Source organism: Ruditapes philippinarum, unplaced genomic scaffold (assembly GCF_026571515.1).
Source record: "Ruditapes philippinarum isolate M1 unplaced genomic scaffold, ASM2657151v2 ctg570_1_1_1_1, whole genome shotgun sequence".
Taxonomy (NCBI): Eukaryota; Metazoa; Mollusca; class Bivalvia; order Venerida; family Veneridae; genus Ruditapes; species Ruditapes philippinarum.
In genome coordinates this window covers 534474-554641 of record NW_026859409.1, presented here as the reverse complement: position 1 = coordinate 554641, position 20168 = coordinate 534474, and the positions used below count along the sequence as shown (strand labels likewise).

The 20168-nt window shown below is 31.3% G+C and overlaps 2 protein-coding genes across 2 annotated transcripts in view; both read left to right on the top strand.

Annotated features, from left to right (window-relative positions):
• The window catches only part of LOC132756390 (keratin, type I cytoskeletal 9-like), a 115444-nt gene extending 100335 nt beyond the window's left edge, over positions 1-15109 (top strand). The window contains exon 2 of the mRNA XM_060747452.1: positions 15015-15109. Coding sequence (XP_060603435.1) covers positions 15015-15109 — 95 coding nt within the window. The remainder of the gene's footprint in view (positions 1-15014) is intronic.
• Positions 15043-15728, top strand: LOC132756389 (uncharacterized). The gene has a single exon (XM_060747450.1). It carries the CDS (start codon positions 15198-15200, stop codon positions 15726-15728), a length of 531 nt encoding a protein of 176 aa, XP_060603433.1. The 5' UTR covers positions 15043-15197.
• Positions 15729-20168: the final 4440 nt, after the last annotated feature.

Below are 20168 nucleotides of genomic sequence, written 5' to 3'. Positions count from 1 at the left end.
GTTTGAATAAGGGTCAACTGGTGTCGAAAACGAGGTCACACAACCATAATATGGAAAAACATTGTTTTCATTCTAGAGGAAATATTGTCATTACAAATATCCTGACAATTTGTCAGAAAAGTTTTGGTGATATCTTGATCAACTTTGAACATGGGTCATGAGGAAACAAATAGAAAAAAAACTTTGATATCACTCTTGAGGTAATATTTTTAGCCCAAATGTCCTGGAAACTGTTAAGAAAGGTTGTGTTTGAATATGGGTAATCTGATGTCAAGGAAAAGGTCACAGCACATGAAAGGGCATTTATGAAAAAAAATATTTGCACACTTTCAGGTGCAGATATGAAGGTTATCATTATATATGCCTTTCATTCACTATTCTTTAAAGCCTCAATAATCAAGTGAGCCATTATGACCCTCTTGTTCGTATTTAAACACGACATGTAGAAACGTGTATTTGCATTTTAAGCGACTTGTTCATTTAAGGTTACTGCTATGTTTAAAGATATGTCATATCGGATAATGTGTCTCACACTTACCAACAACTTCCATTTATAATTCCATCGCGATTTATTGTCATTTATTTCATTATATTATATTTATTATCAACGTTGTTATTTATGGTATAACAGACCTTTCATTATGGACCATTCACTTTAATGGCGCAATAAAACTACATCAAATGCAATTTAAAGACGTCGTTTATCTACCAAGTTCTTCCTTTGCAAAGAAATATATATAACGTACATCCCATTATTTTGACAAAGCCATATCGCAATCAAATATTTTGCACGAGTAATATTTATATGCTGCAAGAAAATATCAAATGTTTAATTAAGTATCACACGTTGCTGCCTCTTAAGATGTCAATGAAATGGCGAGTCGTAAAACTAGCATATTTATCTAGCCATTACCTCTTTTAATATACAGAATACAAATCAAACTGGCACCACTTTATCAAATTTATAAATAAGATAGAAAACAAACGTTTTAAAAGGATACCAGACGAGTTGTCACATCACGTAAATGTGATAACATTTATTAAAAAAATATTAATACGTTATATATGTTGCTGACGGAGTAGATATACATGACAATACAGATATTAAATTCTGAATGACCTGAGAAGCTAGCCTACAGTTATATAGACTTGGGAAATATCATCCGATTCTACTGTTTTTGTCTTCAGATATTGAGACACAATACTCGTAAAGATAAATAATATCGGTTAATGTGTGCTTATATTTTGTATCTGAAAATAAGTTATATTATGTGATGATCAAAGGTCAAGTAAAATTAGTCATCATATTATTTATGTTAGCGATACATGTACTGTTGAAAATTATTTATTTCGGAACCGGAACATGGATCAATGCACTCCAGAAAAGGTAAGTCACGTGTGTATATATAGTACAGTAATGCTTATTGACCATAGCTCTTGCAGTGAGTCGTTGTAGAGTAGTGGTAGCGTGCTGTTACTTCAATCATTATGGTGCGAGTTCAAATCCCAACAGTTCCATTTTTATGAAATTAATATTTTTTCAATGCAAGGGTACTTCGTGTTTGTCATGCATATAAATACCATTCCGTTGAGATTTTGTGCTACACATGACACATTGTCTTGCAACAAAAATCATCTATTTTATTGCGAGCATGTGAGTCCTGGGCATGTTTGGTTGAAGTATATGTTATGGTGCTGTAACAAGGACGTCATCACACTTTTTGTACTTGACTTCGTTGGAAACTTGTCATCGTAAATGGTGTAATAAGGAGCGATGTCTATCACCACACCACTGCATGTGTGATTAGCTTTTGATAAAGTCGCTTGATGAAAACCTCAGCGTACATTTCTGCATGGTAATCACCTATTGAGGTACTCGCTTGGCACCGGGGAGGAACTCGCCAATGGCGCGATTGAGCGTGCCACAGAAGCTGGAGACATTTTTTGAATTGCTGAATTTAATTTGAATTGTAACTTGTAATATATACTATAGCATTCTCGCAAATAAAATACGTGGGAAGATATATAAAAAAGAAAAAATGAAATAAATCAATGAAGTAAAGTGCAAAACAGAATAAATAAAAACTAGGAATGTGTCATCGTGCCACGGATGCTCCCGCATGCCGCCAAAATTTCGGATGTTATAATATTTAGTTCCAAATTTGTTTGCACAAATTCTTTTTTTTTTTTCATTTTAAGTTCAAAGCCCTTAAAACTTTTCAATGTTAACACAAACCATTTTTATACAATGCTGAAGGCACTGAAAATATTCAGTCTTAACCTTTTGTAAATTGCATATTGCATATTTGTAGCAAAAATAATGGCTACATACATTTCCACAAAAGTATGAATGCTGAAACGGAAAATTCAAATTTTTTCCAACATTCAGGAAAGATAAGTTTGTCCAAAGTCATTGAACCACGACCAAATTCAAACTTAAACTGCTTATTCCTTAGATGTTATCATGTATCTTTATGTTAAATTTGAGTTGAATGTGTACAACCATTGGGTAGATAATGAACGGAAACTTAAAATTTCTGATTTTTTTTCAAAGTTCAAAAGGTATAACTCTGTCAGCTATCATCAAACCATGACCAAATTCGAAACTGACCAATGCATTCTTATGACATATTTGAGTTGAATATGTACAACTGTTGGGGAGATAATGAATGGGAACTGAAAATTTCCTTTTTCCAAATTTTCCAAAGTTAAAGAAGTTAAAAGGGCTAAAATCATCAAACCATGACAAAATTAAAATTTGATCTGCACATTTCTTTTACATATCCATATGTCAAATTTGAGTTGAATGTGTAATACCCTAGAGGAGATAATGAACGAAAACTGAAAATCTCATATTATTTTCAAAGTGAAAGGGACATAACTCTTGCCAAAAAATCAAGGAACCATGACTAAATTCCAACTTGACCTGCGCATTCCTTTGACATATCCATATGTCAAATTTGAGTTGAATATGTAACACTGTTGGACAGATAATGAACAGAAACTGTAAATTTCATATTATTTTCAAAGAGAAAGAGGCATTACTCTGCCAAAAATCATTGAAACATGACCAAATTCGAACTTGGCCTGCGCATTCCATTGACATATCCATATGTCAAATTTGAGTTGAATGTGTAATACTGTTGGGAAGATAATAAACGGAAACTGAAAATCTCATATTATTTTCTAAGTGAAAGGGGCATAACTCTGCAAAAAAATCATTGAACCATGACCAAATTCGATCTTGACCTGCGCATTCCTTTGACATATCCATATGTTAAGTTTGAGTTGAATGTGTTGTACCGTTGGGGAGTTAATGAACGGAAACTAAAATTTTATATTATTTTCAAAGTAAAAGGGGCATAACTCTGCCAAAAATCATTGAACCATAACCAATTCAAACTTGACCTGTATTTTCTCATGACATAATCATATGTCAAGTTTGAGTTAAATGTTTTGTACCGTTGGGGAGATAATGAACGGAAACTGAAAATTTCGTATTTTTTTCAAAGTAAAAGGAGCATAACTCAGCCAAAAATCATCGAACAAATAACTTTTTTCTGTTTGTTTCCTTTTACGCCTTTTCCAAACAGTATTTCAGTCATATAGGCGGGTAGTTTCCTAACCATCGTTCCTGGAGAGTTACACCAGTACTAGACTTCCTTCCTCCGTGCTAAACTACCAAAGCATCTCCCGGGGATCGAACCCACGCCAGAGAGGTAACTGGATTAAATTCGAACTTGACCTGTATTTTCTAATGACATATCCATATGTCAAATTTGAGTTGAATGTGTGCAACCGTTACTAAGATAATGAACGGAAACTGATGATGACGGAATCACAGAATGACGGAATGACTGAAGGACGAATTGACGGAATGACGGAACAGGGTAACACTATATGCCCCGGCTATTATATGGCGGGGGCATAAAAAGTGCCAGTATAACTCATTGTGGGATTTGAACTTCGACCTTCCGCATGTAAAACAAGCAACATAACCACTACACAAACAAGCCAGTTAATATTCTTTTCAACTATTTTCCCAATGGTGTGTTTTCGTATAAGGATTTTTCCTGCACCCCGTATTTACTTTCAAATTTAAGATTTCACATTCTCGATTATATTTGAATCGACAGTAGTTTAAGTGTAATATTGTGTCATGTGATTAAACATACATTTTTGTTATCATCAAGATTTAATCTTTCTAAAACATTGACAGTTAAAGTGTTCAAACATACATCTGAGGAAATATTTTATGAACTTTTTTAAAAAAGGAAAATTTTATTGTTTTCATAATCTTAAATATACATGCATAATGTTTGCAATAATGCGTTCTAGCCAAAAACTAAAGACTTTAAATTACAAATGAAATAATCGTAAGTTTAAAGTTATACAGTTTACAAACTTTTTCAAAACCGTTTCTTTTTCTTTTATATGTTATAGTAATATGTTGATAGTCAAGTTTAATGGTTCGGCACTAAAAGTTTCCATAGGTATTCACATGTACGTTAAAACAAGTGGTATATTTTTAAAGAAACAAGAAGGTAATTCTTACATATGTATATTTATTCCATTAAATTGTGCGTTATCAGGCTATTTTTATTATTCAAAATTGTTCAATGATATAAACTAGGTCGCAATACTTGATTCAGTAATGCAGTAACGAATAACATTTATTTTTTTTATATTTTTAACAATCCCCAACCCCCTTTCTTCATCCTTACAACCCTTATCCCTAAAATTCCTATATGGACCCGTTTTGGTTTTTGTGTCGCCTCTACGGAGTAGTGGCGACATAAAGGGATCACTTCTCCGTCGTCAGTCTGTCCGTCAATCCGTACAAACCAGAGCTACATTATGGGGTTTGGTCTATTGTTCTCATAACAATAGATGTCTTTGATGTCATTCATTCCGTTTCTCTTGTGGGATTATTTTCTGCATTGTGGGGTTAAAAAGAACAAAAGAAATAACAAAAGTAAACCCCATAATGTAGCTCTGGTATAAACGTCCGTCCGTCCGTCCATATGTCCGTCCGTCACAAAACTTGTCCGGACTACTCCTCAGTTATGGCCCTTTAATAATTTTTATTTTTAAAGTTTGTCCGGACTACTTTTTCTTATACCACTAATGCAATTTCAATGAAACTTTACAGGATTGATCTGTAGCTCAAGTCCTTGCGCATATTGCACGGGTTTTCCGGTTGAATGATTTTTTACCGAGTTATGGCCCTTTGATAAAAAGGTGTTTTCTTCTGTGTGTTGCCAGATACACAAAAGCTTGTCCGGACTACTCCTCATAAACTACTGGTGCAATTTCATCCAAACTTTACAGGATTGATAAGTACCAAGTCTAGTTGTGCATATTGTCAGCATTTACCGACTCAATGATTTTTGCCAGAGTTATGGCCCTTTAATAATTTTTATTTTTAAAGTTTGTCCGGACTACTTCTCTTATACCACTAATGCAATTTCAATGAAACTTTACAGGATTGATCTGTAGCTCAAGTCCTTGCGCATATTGCACGGGTTTTCCGGTTGAATGATTTTTGGCCGAGCTATGGCCCTTTGATTAAAAGGTGTTTTTTTTTGTGTGTTGCCAGATACACAAAAGCTTGTCCGGACTAATCCTCATAAACTACTGGTGCAATTTCAACCAAACTTTACAGTAAAGATCAGTACCAAGTCTAGTTGTGCACTGTCCGTCTGTCTGTCCGTCTGTCACAAAACTTGTCCCAACATGAAATTGGCCATCATGAGGCGACATATGTGATCACTGATCGCTCTTGTTAATATTTTACACATTACGCGTCCCTCTCCTCCTTTCGCCGCCCTTATGTCCACTCCCGGTTTTTGTGCCTTCTGGGTGCCCTGCTGTGATGGCTTGGGTGTGTCGGGGGATGTGTCCTGTGAACGTTTCCTTTGCCTTGTTCATCTTTATTCTCGTTTTTTTTCTTTATTCACAGTGGTTTCTGTTACATAGAAATTGCGTGGTTGGTGGATGCACTGAAGACACCAAATGCATTAATCGTATACTCTACAATTAGAAAAGCTTAGGAATTTGAATAAACCAGTACCAAATTAACCGTGTTAGGGAAAAATTCATGTCTCTGTACGTCATATATTCTTATTCTGAAAATAGCACACACAGAAAATATCTTTAGCGTTGACGTCAAAGGATGCTGTCTTCATTATAAATATAGTTTAAATTAGCTGCATAGCCACAGATAGATACAAAAAAAAACTACAAAAAAGCTTTCGTTCACCTTTAGCAAGCAAAGTGCAAACATTTATTCTAATTCAAAAATGAAAATTGATATTGCATGTTAAATTGACAACATTATAGATATATACTAATTAGTACGATACTAATTAGTATACGTACACATTTCTAACATGTCTGAAAATAGAAGCTGTAAAGTTAAAGTGACATTATGCCCATCCAAGGGTATATAGTGAGAGAACAGGTGAATATCAAAATAAATTACATTTTGCCATAACTTCTTTTAATTTAATAATTTACTTCCCGTAAACAATAAATAATGCAAATATCCAAATAAAATTTCTGTAAATATCTATTAGAATTTACCTTTAACGCTCTGTTTATAAAAAAGAGTGGGGCAGTCTTTTTATATTTTAGGCAGATTTATAATTTTATCCTAAAATTTTCCAGTATCAACTGTTGGTCAAACACCATTTTAACAGTCAATCTTTTGAAATATAAAGTCAATTCAGCTCAACTTGACTATGAAAATATGAGCATAATGTCACTTTAATAGTTGTTGTAGGGCTTCTTTCGGATCTGAAATGCATGTAAATCTGTATTATTCGTCGTACCTTACAGTCCATACAATCTTATTTTACAAGAGCAATATTATTAAACTTTTTCTTAAGAACGATTAGAAGTAAAATGCTTTTAATATGGAAATTTTATAAAAGTTTGTTTTTTAGATCTCAGGTAAGTTCTTCCTTTAAACAATATAATTGTTGCAAGTGCTTTTATGTCTCATTATCGTTATTGCAAATTGCATTAAAGTATATTGCGTTGTTTTGCAAAATACGGTACTGATATGTTACATTCTGATCACTCTGCTAAACCGCTTACCGAATGTCAGCGTAAATGTTTTGGTGTTGAAACATGTTTAACTGCATTGGAAAAAATGAGGAAGAAGTAGTGCTGAATACGACATGATTTGTAATAAAGAAGAACAAAGAAGGCAAATGAAAACAAAGTATTTTTTACTTCTATACAAGTACTCAATTACTGTAGATATACTTATTGCAAAATCGCAAAAGAAGCAAAATATTGCCCAGCAATATGTACAATAAATAACATCTTGGAAAAGGTCCTAGACCACGAAAAATTAAAAGTTTTTGAAAATTAAAATGACATTTTAAAGCAAAATGGTCCTTTCAGTTATTTATTTCGCTAGGTTTTCAATTGTCTAGACCGATCATGCAATTTTATATCTAATTACATTGTTTACATTGTTTTCAGGCGATTACCATATGCCATAGTGGGTAAGAATTCTGTAATTGTCATGATTTAGTTTCATATTTATAAAGAAATCTCATTCCAAAAGGACACAAAAACCTGAGGGAAACTAATGCTTGATCCCGATTTCATTCGTGACAGACATTTAAGGTTCCAGTCCTGGTCTGAATATATATATTGATTATTAACGGAAATGAGATTGTCGTGTGTTTCTAACAATGCTTAATATTCTGTCTCAGCATTGATAGCGTATGTCTTCATAATGATATCCTGTCGAATGTAAAACATGCCATACTGTGAAAGGGTGACATGATTTTATTTTACAGTGCTTATATATTGAGATGTGGTTTTTACAGATGTATATCAATTGCCGCTTCAATTTAAGCACATTAAATGCAGCTTACATCCTGGACTCGTGACTTTGTTAAGTGTAGGTAGAATTGAATAATAGTTTCGTTTGTTATTTTTATATTTTGCACATTTTTAAAACAATTATGTGTTAAATTTTCATTTTTCATTTTATGAAAAATGCATTGTATTATTAATTGTATTAATTTACTGAACTCGTGACTTTGTTAAGTGTACTTAGTTTCGTTTGTTATTTTTTATTTTGCACATTTTGTTAATAATTTTGTGTTAAATTTCGTTACAAATAACTTAAAAACACTTCGATATATACTATGGCTAACTAAAGAAACAAAACGAAGATTAGTTTATTTAATGTAAAATAATAATGAATTAATTACTAGAATATGAATGGTATGAAGTAAATGAGGTTAATATATTCTAACAAAATAAATCTAAAATGCAAATGAACATTTATTGAATAGACGCAAACAATTTTTCTATCTCTTGTTCATATTATTTCTTGGTGTTGTAATTTGGAAGAATGACGTGTATTATGGTCGCGTTTCATTAACCTAGACGCTACTTCAATCACTACTAATTTATTCGAAATTGGGACTATTTAAAAACAAAGGGCAAAACCCTTAAAGCGCTGCCATTTGAAATATGTTTTAGTATAATTAGTCTAATAATGAATTGCTTAATAGAGTGACAAACCAAAACACTTTAAAGCGTTACAAACCAAACATTTTTTATAAATTAATCATGTTAGATATCTTTGTCGCTTTTTAGTAATAACTCACGCCATGTTGTGTATTTGTATTTTAAGTGACTTGTATATTTAGGCCAACATTGCAGCACAAAGTGACACACAAGCACGCTCGAGATTGTTTCCATTAAACAATAAATACAAAACACACAAAGCAATTTTTTAAAGTTTGAAAATAAATTATATGTTTGTTATCAAATGAAGTATAAAAATGGTGTATGCATTTTTGTTTGATTGTAACATTAGTGCTTGTCGATTAAACGACGCAACGCACAGAAGGTTTTATCCATTTCAAACGTTGATAATGTTGATGCGACGATGTCCGCAATTATCAATCTTATAACAAATGACCATAAAGCAAATGCTAATATGAATATTATATTGATGTTACTCGATTAATTAAAGTGGATAGGACTACAATAAGCAAATTTTTTACATATATGTTTCAAATATTGATAAAACCAAAGACAAATGCAATTTGAGGATTTGTATAAAATATTTCGTAAAAACAAATTGAGAAAGTTCTAAATGATTCAGTATGGTGATTGTTATGTCGAATTATATTATTATGTCAAAGAACAATTCATTATCTGCTCTATAAAGATATGTTTTATTAGATCATGTTTTTCACACTTACCAACAACATCCGTTCATAATTCGTCATGTATTTAACTTAATACTATCAACATAATTATTTATGATATTATAACAAACCTTCAATTATGAACCAATTTAATTTTAAATTAAAAAGCGCAATAAACCAAAATCAAATGTTTTGAAGTGTTAAGGACGTTGTCTACGAAGTTATTCCCTTTCAGAGAAATATATTGAAACTACATCTGACTAGTTTCGTCGGAGCCATATCACATTTTATTTAAAGATGGCTTTCGCAAAGCGACTAAAGATTTTATACTTATTGGAAAAAATCATAATATTATGCTAGGTTGAATAAGAAATTATTTTTGCTTCTTCTTAGGATGTCATTTTAAAAGAGGAGAATCTTTGTTTTGTTTGTTTGTTTGATTTGGGTTTAACGTCACACCGACACAGTATAGGTCATTTGGCGACGTTCGAGCTTTACTGGAAGAGGGAGACATCAGGAGAATCATCTCGTCTCTTCTTATAATAAAATAAAAAGAATACGGATCACACTTGCACAACTTTATTAAGAAATTTTTCAATTAAGTAGTAATTGCACATAATTTCATCACTAGTCGGTTTTAAAGTTCATGTGATATTTTATCAGTATATACTTTCACAATCTCAGTTACTCAGTTATTCATTTACTATATTAGTACCTCTTATAGGTTAATATAATAGGACGGAAAACACAACATTTATCTAAAATGTCAATCCGGGGTAAACATTATCCAGTTTCATAAATTGAATTGATTTGTGATTTAAAATTGACCAACTGTTGACAAAATAACTAAAAACAAGCAATACTTTAGTCTCATTATGAACATATTCATTTTTGTTGTCATTTAAAAATCTGGAAAAAAGATCCTCGGAATAATTTTAACAACAATATCATATGACAATTTCTGCCACCAAAAGGGTTTTGGAAAATTGATATATGACAAAGTGGTTAAGATATATAGAGAATTCCTTCCACACATTGCTAAATATTAGGAATTTCTATTTACAATTCACACAGGTCTCATTCACATATCTTTCAGACATCTCGTTTTTAAGATTAAACAGCAAATCTAATGATCCACTGACAAATCTTGTTTTACAATCAGGAAGTGACCTTGTAGCCAAATCAATGAGTTGCCAAAAAAGTAAAAGCAAATGTCGGTAAATTCAAGCAAACACGTTTCCTGGTTATTTATCTATTTTGGCTTGTCATACGTTTTTATAATTAGTTTCTTCATCTCTTTTGTCTTCTGGGAATTCGGTTAAAATAAGATTCCTACAAGTGTAAGACAGTACAATTGCATAATTTTAAAGGCTTATAATGCCTCAGAAACGAATAATTTTGACTTCTTTTAAGAGAAAAACTTTTTATCATTATATTTTAAAAAAGTTTTTATCAATGGCGTCAGTGACAAACCATTTATTTGTTATTACAAGATGGTTTATATTGCTCTTGTACATAGTAGAATGAATCAAAGGAGCTAAGCACATGCTTTGCGGTTTTGTTAAGATGACATTTTTAAAAGATAATTTCATAAATATTCAGGAGGTACGGTTTCTTCGTAGAATTTTTACACTACCATAACACAACACTGAGACGTGCTCCTGCAAAATGCATTTTATAAATTAAGGTAATATATTAACTATGTAATCTTTATAACCGGAAAAATATAAAATGATAATATACTAATAATATACTTGCACACATAAGGATTTTCATTCAAAAGCCAGTATGCATTACATGCAAACCTACACAGTGTTGGGTTATTAGAAAAGTGAAATCATAAAAGGTAATATTCACATAGGTAATGAATTTTTAGCATCAAAACACAAACTTGACATTGAACAACAGCCTTCTTAACGGTTTAAAACAATTGACCAGAGCTTTTATAAATAATAATGTAGGTTGCTGAGAAATATAGCCTTTTAAAAAAATAAAATAACATAAGGTGCTAGCCGACAGATAAATAGATCTTTGACGTATAGGATATACAACACTTATTGCTTTAAAACATTTAACCACGTCAGGTTTGATCATTTAAAGATACCGCAATGTCTGGCCATTACACTACTTCTAATGGTTTTTATGTCAAATAAAATGCACTTTCCTGTTCAAATATAGTAAAGGTAATAGCTTTATGAGATTTTGAATGCCAGACAATTACTGCCTACTACAGGAAGCAAATGACATCTTCAAGCAAAAAAGTTACTGTCATTATTCATTTTAGTGTTGTTCCAAGTGAGGGTGCAAATATATAATTTATACAGTTGTACGTAGTCGATATAATATTTCTATTGGAAACAATTGTATATGACCATAAAACAAGAAATAAATGGTCTATATAATAGCAAAAACAACTTTAAAAAAGAAAATATTTTATTCTACATGCATTAATTTATCATAATTATATCAAAATGTGTAAAATAACATACATAAAAACATAGACACTTTTCGTTTAATAACAACATGATAGTAAACTTAACGCAATTGATAAAGGATATATTGTTAGTAATAACTGCACTTGTTACATTGTTTTCAATATGCCTTTCAACCATTTTCGCCTGTTTTTAAATCACAGTGCACTAAGTCTTTTGTACTCATTGTAACAATCAACCGAAGTCATTTTATTTCTGTTTTTTGTTTGTTTGCTGGTAGGTTCATGTTTTTGTTTGTGTTTTATTCATTTATTTTTTATTCCATAAAAGTAAAAAAAATAATATAGCCTCACTTTTTTACTTTCTTTTTTGCTTTATGGTTTATTCTTTTAATAATGAGGCTCATTTTTAAAATACATTTCTTTTTTATTATCACTTAGTAAGTTAAGATCTTATTTCACAGAACGTGTGACTTACTTTTCTAATGACAATTTTATTTCTTCAAATGTCTTATTTGAAAAGATTAAAAGATTAAAAGAAATCATTGATAATTACTTCTAGATTTAGCTATTTTAAAACGTTTGTATATAACATTCCTTTTGGAAATAAGCTTGAACTTATCTTCAAATTTATCTTCTTTTTCAATGATTTATAAAGACCACCGTTTACCTTTAACAAATTTTTTACACGTTTAACAATTTTACAAATTAACATATACTTTCGTTATCTCTGCTACAAAAATCGTTAAAAGATGACAAAACATATACCCCTTAATATCACAATGGAACAAGAAGGCGGAAAAAAAACCTTAATGTATTTACAACCCTAGATGATCTATACAAATGGACTTGCATTCCCTAGAGTGCTCATTGGTGAGAGTATAATAAAAATGTACGACGCAAATTATGTCTTCCCCTAGTGTGTTCTGCCAAAACCATTGACATAAATAACAATGTTGCTTACAATAGTCAGTTCAAAAAATAGAAAAAAGCAACGAATAATAATACGATATCTCAAAAAAGTAACTAAGGACGTAAATATTACTTTTTACTTCACATTTCTAAGCGAGACATTTTGTTAATTTCCGTTTGCAATATGGTTTCAAAAGGACAAGGTTCACAAACAGGGCTTTTTAGCCCAGTAATTTTACGAATGCAAAACCATAAAATATAAACGACATCCTACATATTGTACAAGAAATGGCCTATTTTCTATCAAAAAATCACAAAATATCACAGTAAATCGTATTTTAATGTCTAGAAAACACAACTTATTAACCATGCATAATTGTCAAAATAGCGAAATTTAGAACGTTCGCTGTCGTATTTTCCTAAAATAACATATGAAGAGCCACGAGCAACACAAAGTCCTTTTCAGGTAATGATACTTAATATATAACGAAGCTGTGGCCGAAATATGTTGTTGTCGGGTTTGGTTCTTCATATCTAAAAATTATGTTTTCCGACATTCGCTGTTGCTATGGAAATTCGGTCTTAGCTGATAATACCCAAAGGCATGATATTTGGCATGAAAACAATATGTTTGATTTAAAAAATCTTAACTTAACTAATTACTCATCTAGACCTTTAATAAAATTATATAAACTTAGACAGCAACTGATTTATAACATATTTTACGTGTTTTTATTTTTAATCATTATCCGAACTTGTCCTGCCCGAATACGTGGTTGATCAGAAAACATGTTATCCGTGTGTGAAAAACGTTTGTTTATGTCTTGCTAATAAATGAATACTTAAGACAATATAGCATATTGCATTTATGTTTAACCCGCTTCTCGTAAGAAACAGAAAAAATGCGTACGAACGCCAACTTTTTGTTCGAGAATTGACCACTACTATATTCAAGGGAATTAACTCGACATTGAAACTGAAACTGAAAGTAGACTGCTACTGTATTGTTTTTCTCTCCGATCGTTTTCCAACACTTTTTAGCGATGTAGGTGCAAAAACTGGAAACGAAAGGTAAAAACTCTTGTATAATTATATTTTGTGACGATAATACTTTTAAATTCAATTTCTGTATCGAATCAAAACGTTTATTTCGATCTGTCATTTTGTGTTGTTACGGACGCAGACGTTTACATGTCAACTTTTAAAATAATGGAAGAACAGTGATAAATCAATAGTGAAATTAAAATATTTGGTAATGGGTTAAAATATTTGAAAGTTTTACAGAAAAGAGCATTAAAGTAGCATTAAAGTATCGTTTTTAAAGGAGTAACAGAGTGATAATGTTTTTTAAGTGTATTAATAATTTGTTTTGCAGATGGAATAGTCAATGTACTCCATAGCCTAGTGGATGTAATGGGTGACTGTCACCCGATAGGCCGGTAGCTACCCTTTTTTTCTTGTCTCTTTCTTTTTCAACCACTTTCTTAAGTTAATGACAACATATGATGCAAATGCCAGTCGGTTTGTAACAAAGGTAATAAACTACATATATAATTAATTATTATTATTAACTTCAGATTTAAATGCACAGCTTTAATTGAAAATTATTTTATGAGATATATTTAAGTTCAATTCTTATATATGAAATATTGAACATTTCTTAAGTAAAAGAAGATAAATTACATTGTATAATATTATCAACTTAATATAAGTTCATATATTTTCATGTATACTTTATCAACTTTTCATTTTAACATACATTATTAGATGTATTTTAATAATATTGAACATTTCCAGTAGGTCATTTCATAATTAAACATTAGGGATTATAAAATATTATTATTTTAAATAAAACCAATTTAATTAAAATACATTTAACATCTATTGTTGACCAGACTGTTCTGAAGATTATCATATTTCTTCTTGATACCTTATCTCTCATTAAATATGATGTACTGTAATACTGTATTTTTATTCAATATAATGTAGATAGTTTACTGCAAGATTAGTATACAAATGTTCATAATAATTCTTCTATCTTTTATTTAATCACAGAAATATTGCCTGATTAATTAAGTTAATTATAATAAGAACTTAAAAAACTTTAATCTTCAATTATGTTTCCAAAGATTAATTAGTTTATTATAGTTTATTAATAAGAATTAAAAGAAAAACAAACCAGAAACACTTCTCAGACTACTGATTATAGAAAACTGAACTCAAGAGACCCTCAAATTCTTTAAAATTGTAACAGTAAGTCACATTCTGGGGGACATAATTGAAATTAAAGTTAAATAACATGGCTAGAGTTATTTGATATTCATTATGTAACAATTATAATGTAATAATGAAAAATATTTCTTGGTTATCAGAATTCAACTTTTATTCAATCCTTTACTTGTACATTGTACTATACATGTTAAATTGGATATTCTAACTGTATTATTACACATGTTTTGTTGTTATATTTAATTGTGCTTCAGGTGAGATGGGTGGTAGAGGCTGCAAATGCAAGGATCAAAAGGTGGAAGTAACTTTCACATGTTCTTCCAACAAACCAAGTGCCATACATAGGTGATTATGTAAGCATAATTTGTGCCTTATGTAATAAGTACCTGTCACCTATCAACCAAACCCAAGAATTTGACTCAACTTTAGCAAGCCATATGCGGGATAGATTGTCATGCAATCTTTGTCTACAAGATTTTGTGGAAGAACATGATCTTGCTAGGAGAAGTGTAGCCCATTGGACAACTACTGAATCATTGACAGATTTTCCAAAACTGTCAGAAACTATATTGAGAATTTTAACTCTTGGTACTTACCAGTTAAAGCTGAGCTCAAGCTATGTACAGGAGTATATTAGTGGTACTTGTGACTTTCACTTCCACAAGGAATTTCCGGGTCTTCTAAGAGTTAGACTTCAGAGCCGCCATATAACATCAAAATCATATCTTGTATGGTTAAAATATGATGAAGACCATGTAATTGCATGGTATTGCAAATGTAGGGCTGGGGCTAGGACAGTTGGTACTTGTTCTCATGTTGCTGCAGTCATATGGTACCTGGGCATGGCTGTCCATACAGCTGAAACAAGCTTTGGTGTGAAAGACTGGGGTGAGTATTTGGAGGATGCTTCAGGTAATCCAGAATCAATAGACTCTTCAAATTCAGAAGAAAGTATAGTTGAGGAATAGCTTCCTCTCATAGAGTGGTTGATATAATGATATATTCAAATGCAATTGTTCTATTTTCAAATTCTGTACAAACGTCTTTTTCAATTATGTGATTCTGTTGGGTTATATATTTAATAAATATGTCTAACAGGTCATATGGCCATGTATGATTGATTGTTTGCAATATAACCAACCCCTAGTGGCTCATGTTATTTAATCTATCAACTGTTTATATTGAACTATGTACATGGCCTGACAGACATTCTTGTAACTAAAATTATCCTGTAACAATCAGCGTGTCATACTCACTTAGAATATGTTAATATTGAACTAAAAATTAACCATTAAGTAAATAAGTGTTTATAAAGTCAGAATAAATTCCATTCAATATGTTACCCAGTTGTGCCAGATCTGACAGGTTTAAATACAGTAATGCTGACTAATATATTTATAAATAATGTAAATGAATATATACTGTAAATTCTAATTGTATGTTTTGATGTACATATAAGTAATAATGTTATATTGTTTTAGTGATGTTAATCTTAACTTGTACATCCGTAAAAAGTGCAGGATATTAATTTACTGCATAAATCATTTAAACTGTTATTGGAAGCATTTTGAACTATTTACTGTAATTACAATGTATCATGTTTATCTGTATAATATACTTAATCAATGCTCATTACTGTTACTGGTTTATTTATATATTAACTGAGTTACTTTTATTGTCTACTTCTTAGAACATTATGTACCCTTTATCTTTCAATTGCTACAAACGTGTATCTCACCAAAAGCCAATAAAACAGTGTTGCTATGGAAACAAGAAAATTTCCATGCCCTATAAAAGTAAAAACGTTCTGAAAATTAAATGTATACGGTAATTCATAAACATCCAAAATGTTAAAAATCTAACACATGCAAAGTGTCTCTTCATACAACTTATTTTGTGTGAAATGAAACTAGTTTATGTTTCCATGGCAACACTGAAAAAAATACATTCACATTCTTAATCTTGGAACTTTTACTGTAGTAGAGGCTTTTTTTTAAATGTTGACATTATCAATTTTATATCTAGAGAGATGTTAAGTTTGTGTGTCTGAGAATGTTAACTAGCTATTTGCCAATGTTATAAGCAATTGTTAGAAATATAAAAAATGGTGCATTTAACTTGGTTGCTATGGTAACCTAATAAATAGAAAAAATGGCAAAATTGTTCTTGTTTCTTTTTCAACACATAAATATGAATCTTTGCTGAAATTTTGATGAATTTCTGAAACAGGGCTTTTTTCACCAAAAATGAACCTAGCCCTTTTAAACTTATCTGAACCTAAAACGGTTATTAAAATATAAAACATGTCTTTAACTGTCTGGTTGGTAACCAGCAAATGTAAAATATATCAGATCTTTTGCAAACTTTAATAAACTGTGTTCATAATAGAGAACAATTTTGCTAGACATTATGCTGCAGGTTGCATTTATAGTATGTGAAACTGAAAGTCAAACATAAGCAGTGAAATATATATTTGTTATTTCTGATATATGGTGGTTTCGTTAAATTGTACTATACGCATTTTACATAGATCAATAAAATTACATCTCAACACAGTCAGAATACTTGGATAAGTATAAGAAGTGGTGCCAATTTGTTTCAATATAATATGTTACAAATACTCTGTCTTGGAACAAAGAATAACAAGAGCGATCAGTGATGATAGCCAATTCAGCATTTGAATTGAGGAGTGATTGTGATCAGTTTGTTCCCCATATGTCGCGGCGACTAGTTAATGTTTGACAAGACCAAAATCATTACCAAACCAAAATGCCTTTTTATTCAAGGGCCATAACTCAGTCAAGAAGTCATTCAACTTAAAAACCCATTATTTCTGGGCAAGTACTTGGGGTATCAATCAATCCTGTAAAGTTTCATTCAAATTGCAGAAGTAAGATAAGTAGTCAAGACTAAACTAAAAACAAAAATAAATAAAAAAAAAAGGCCATAACTCTGACATTCTATTTTGACACAATGAAACTGAAATAATTTTCCGTAGATAAGTCTATATAAAATACGTAATCCCCGGGGCGGGGTCATTTGCTCAACCTGTGTATTTGACATTATCTCATTGTAATATTTCTTGCAAAAAAGTTTTTAATTTCTTCCTATCGCATTACATTTTGAAATCCAAACAAAGTTTGACAAAGTGTGACATTCACATTAACCTAAGGAAGGTCAAACCTACGCTCTGCATATCGTTCGATTATGGTTAACATTTCTTCAAAAGATAAAGAGCGGACACGAAAGCTGCTAACAGACGGACGGACGTACGACCAGGAGCATATCATTATACGCTGAAGTCTGTTCGGGCGTAAAATGAAAGGGTAAACATTGAGTAGACATTGATCTATCATCTAGTTTCATGTAAAATAAGAACCTGTGTTGAGGCGCTAAATCATTCATGTGTGTGAAAAAACTTTAAGAATAGCACAGTATACGTACTTGTATAAACAAAATTATTTTTACAGGAAAATCTCTTTATCCTGTTTCTGTCTCGCGAGCCTGTATGATTCAATGTGAACCCTGTCTTGCGATTGCAAACACGTAAAAAACTATAACTTCCGATCAATATATCTATCTTGGAAGCTTATACATTGAATTTGAATATTTCGTGCGGTGACAGAAAGTAGATGTGTTTATATACTGGGAATAAAGAATGCGTTTTCGTTCCTGAATAAAATGTGTTCACATAAAACTGATTAGTCCCAACAGCAACACTGAATAATGAATTCCTTGCACTTCGATGAACTTCGTCTTAGTGTTCTGCATTTTACAAAGTAAATGCGTGGTTGACAGATACAGTTGGACAAGATTTGCATTAAACAGATTCATGCATTAAATTACCAGGCAGGACCAATGCACTTAAAAGGAAATATTCATGACATAATAAACCCCATTAGGACAGGAAATTCAGTGTATTAGTTTCTAAGAAGTGTATATATAAAAGGCTTTATGATAATTTAAGGAATGCCATAGATCACTATCTACAAATAGCTACTTGTACTGCAAATAACTTTGATTTATATATCCAGGTACGTATACAAACTACAAACATTGATGTTTATATAGAAATTATGCTTGATTACAATTAAGTTCAATATTTTTCAGAATTTCCCTCAATTTGTAAGACGTTTTCGTTAGATCAGACAAAATAAGATAAGACATGATAGACATATGTTTATTGCAACCGTTTTCGCGCAAGAATTAAAACAACATTTGTAGCCTTATTTCTATATTCTATAGAATCAGTTTAAAGTTTAAAATAAATCCCCACAAAAAGTGGGTGTTGGTTTGATATACAAATCTTATTGCAAACAAACTGAAATAACTAGCGTTGTAATCGGTTTCTTGTACCAGTTGCTGTTTGATTATCTAATGATTAACAACGGAAATGAGATTTTCGCCTTTTTCTGACACTGCTTATTTAAGAATAGTAGGCCTGTCAACATAATGATATCCTGACTAATGTAAAACGAGTCAAAATATGAGGTTTGTTTTTTATAAGAAATAGGACTAACAGTCTGACGTACTTTACTTCAATGTTGTTATATTTTTCTTTTCCTTTGTGATCATTAATTCCGGCCTTTTTAAGTGTTGAACATTAAGTAGTAATCACACTGGTGCTAGGGGGCGTGAGAGATGTTGTATTTTTCATAGTCCCTTGGTACAGACTCGATCAAACAGAGTCTGTAATTTTCATGTAATTATGCCGTTATTGATGCTTTCGAGGGACCACTTTTGTCAAATATGTATTCATTAACATGTACAGGGACCGGTAAATGTTAAATGTCTAAACATAATTAATCGTATATTATCTTCAGAATGTGTAGCCAAAGTAATCATAAATAACCATGGAAACACGGACCCGGCGTAGTCCTTCGAATAAGTTTTTGAATCTATGTTGTACTTCGAGTTTAGTCATTACTTTACGTCTGTTTTACTATATATACCATCAACGCGTTTCATGACACTTAAGTGATATGATGTCAAAATTTTGACATTAAATGGCAAACAACTCAAGTTTTGAACAGCAGTGGTCATTGAGTTAAATTTAGAAATTTGACATCCGTTGAAAACTGGAAATTTGTACCATCGTTTCATTTTGCCAGTAATTGGTGATACTCCAGACAATTAAATAAACGAAGGGCTATAATCGGCCAACAGAACAGACGTTTTGACTTCGCAACAGCAATTATAAATAGAGAAAAGGGAATCCCTAAAGAACACGTTATGCAATTCCATGAAAATCGGTGTTTGTTCCCCAAGTAAGTTTTCGTGTGCCTTACACGAGAAAACAATAGGGGAAACTAAATAAGCAGCAAAAAAAGACACATTTAAATAGCAGGCAACATATCCTAATGGTGATTATACAATATTTAACCACCCAACTATCAGAAGTAGGAAAC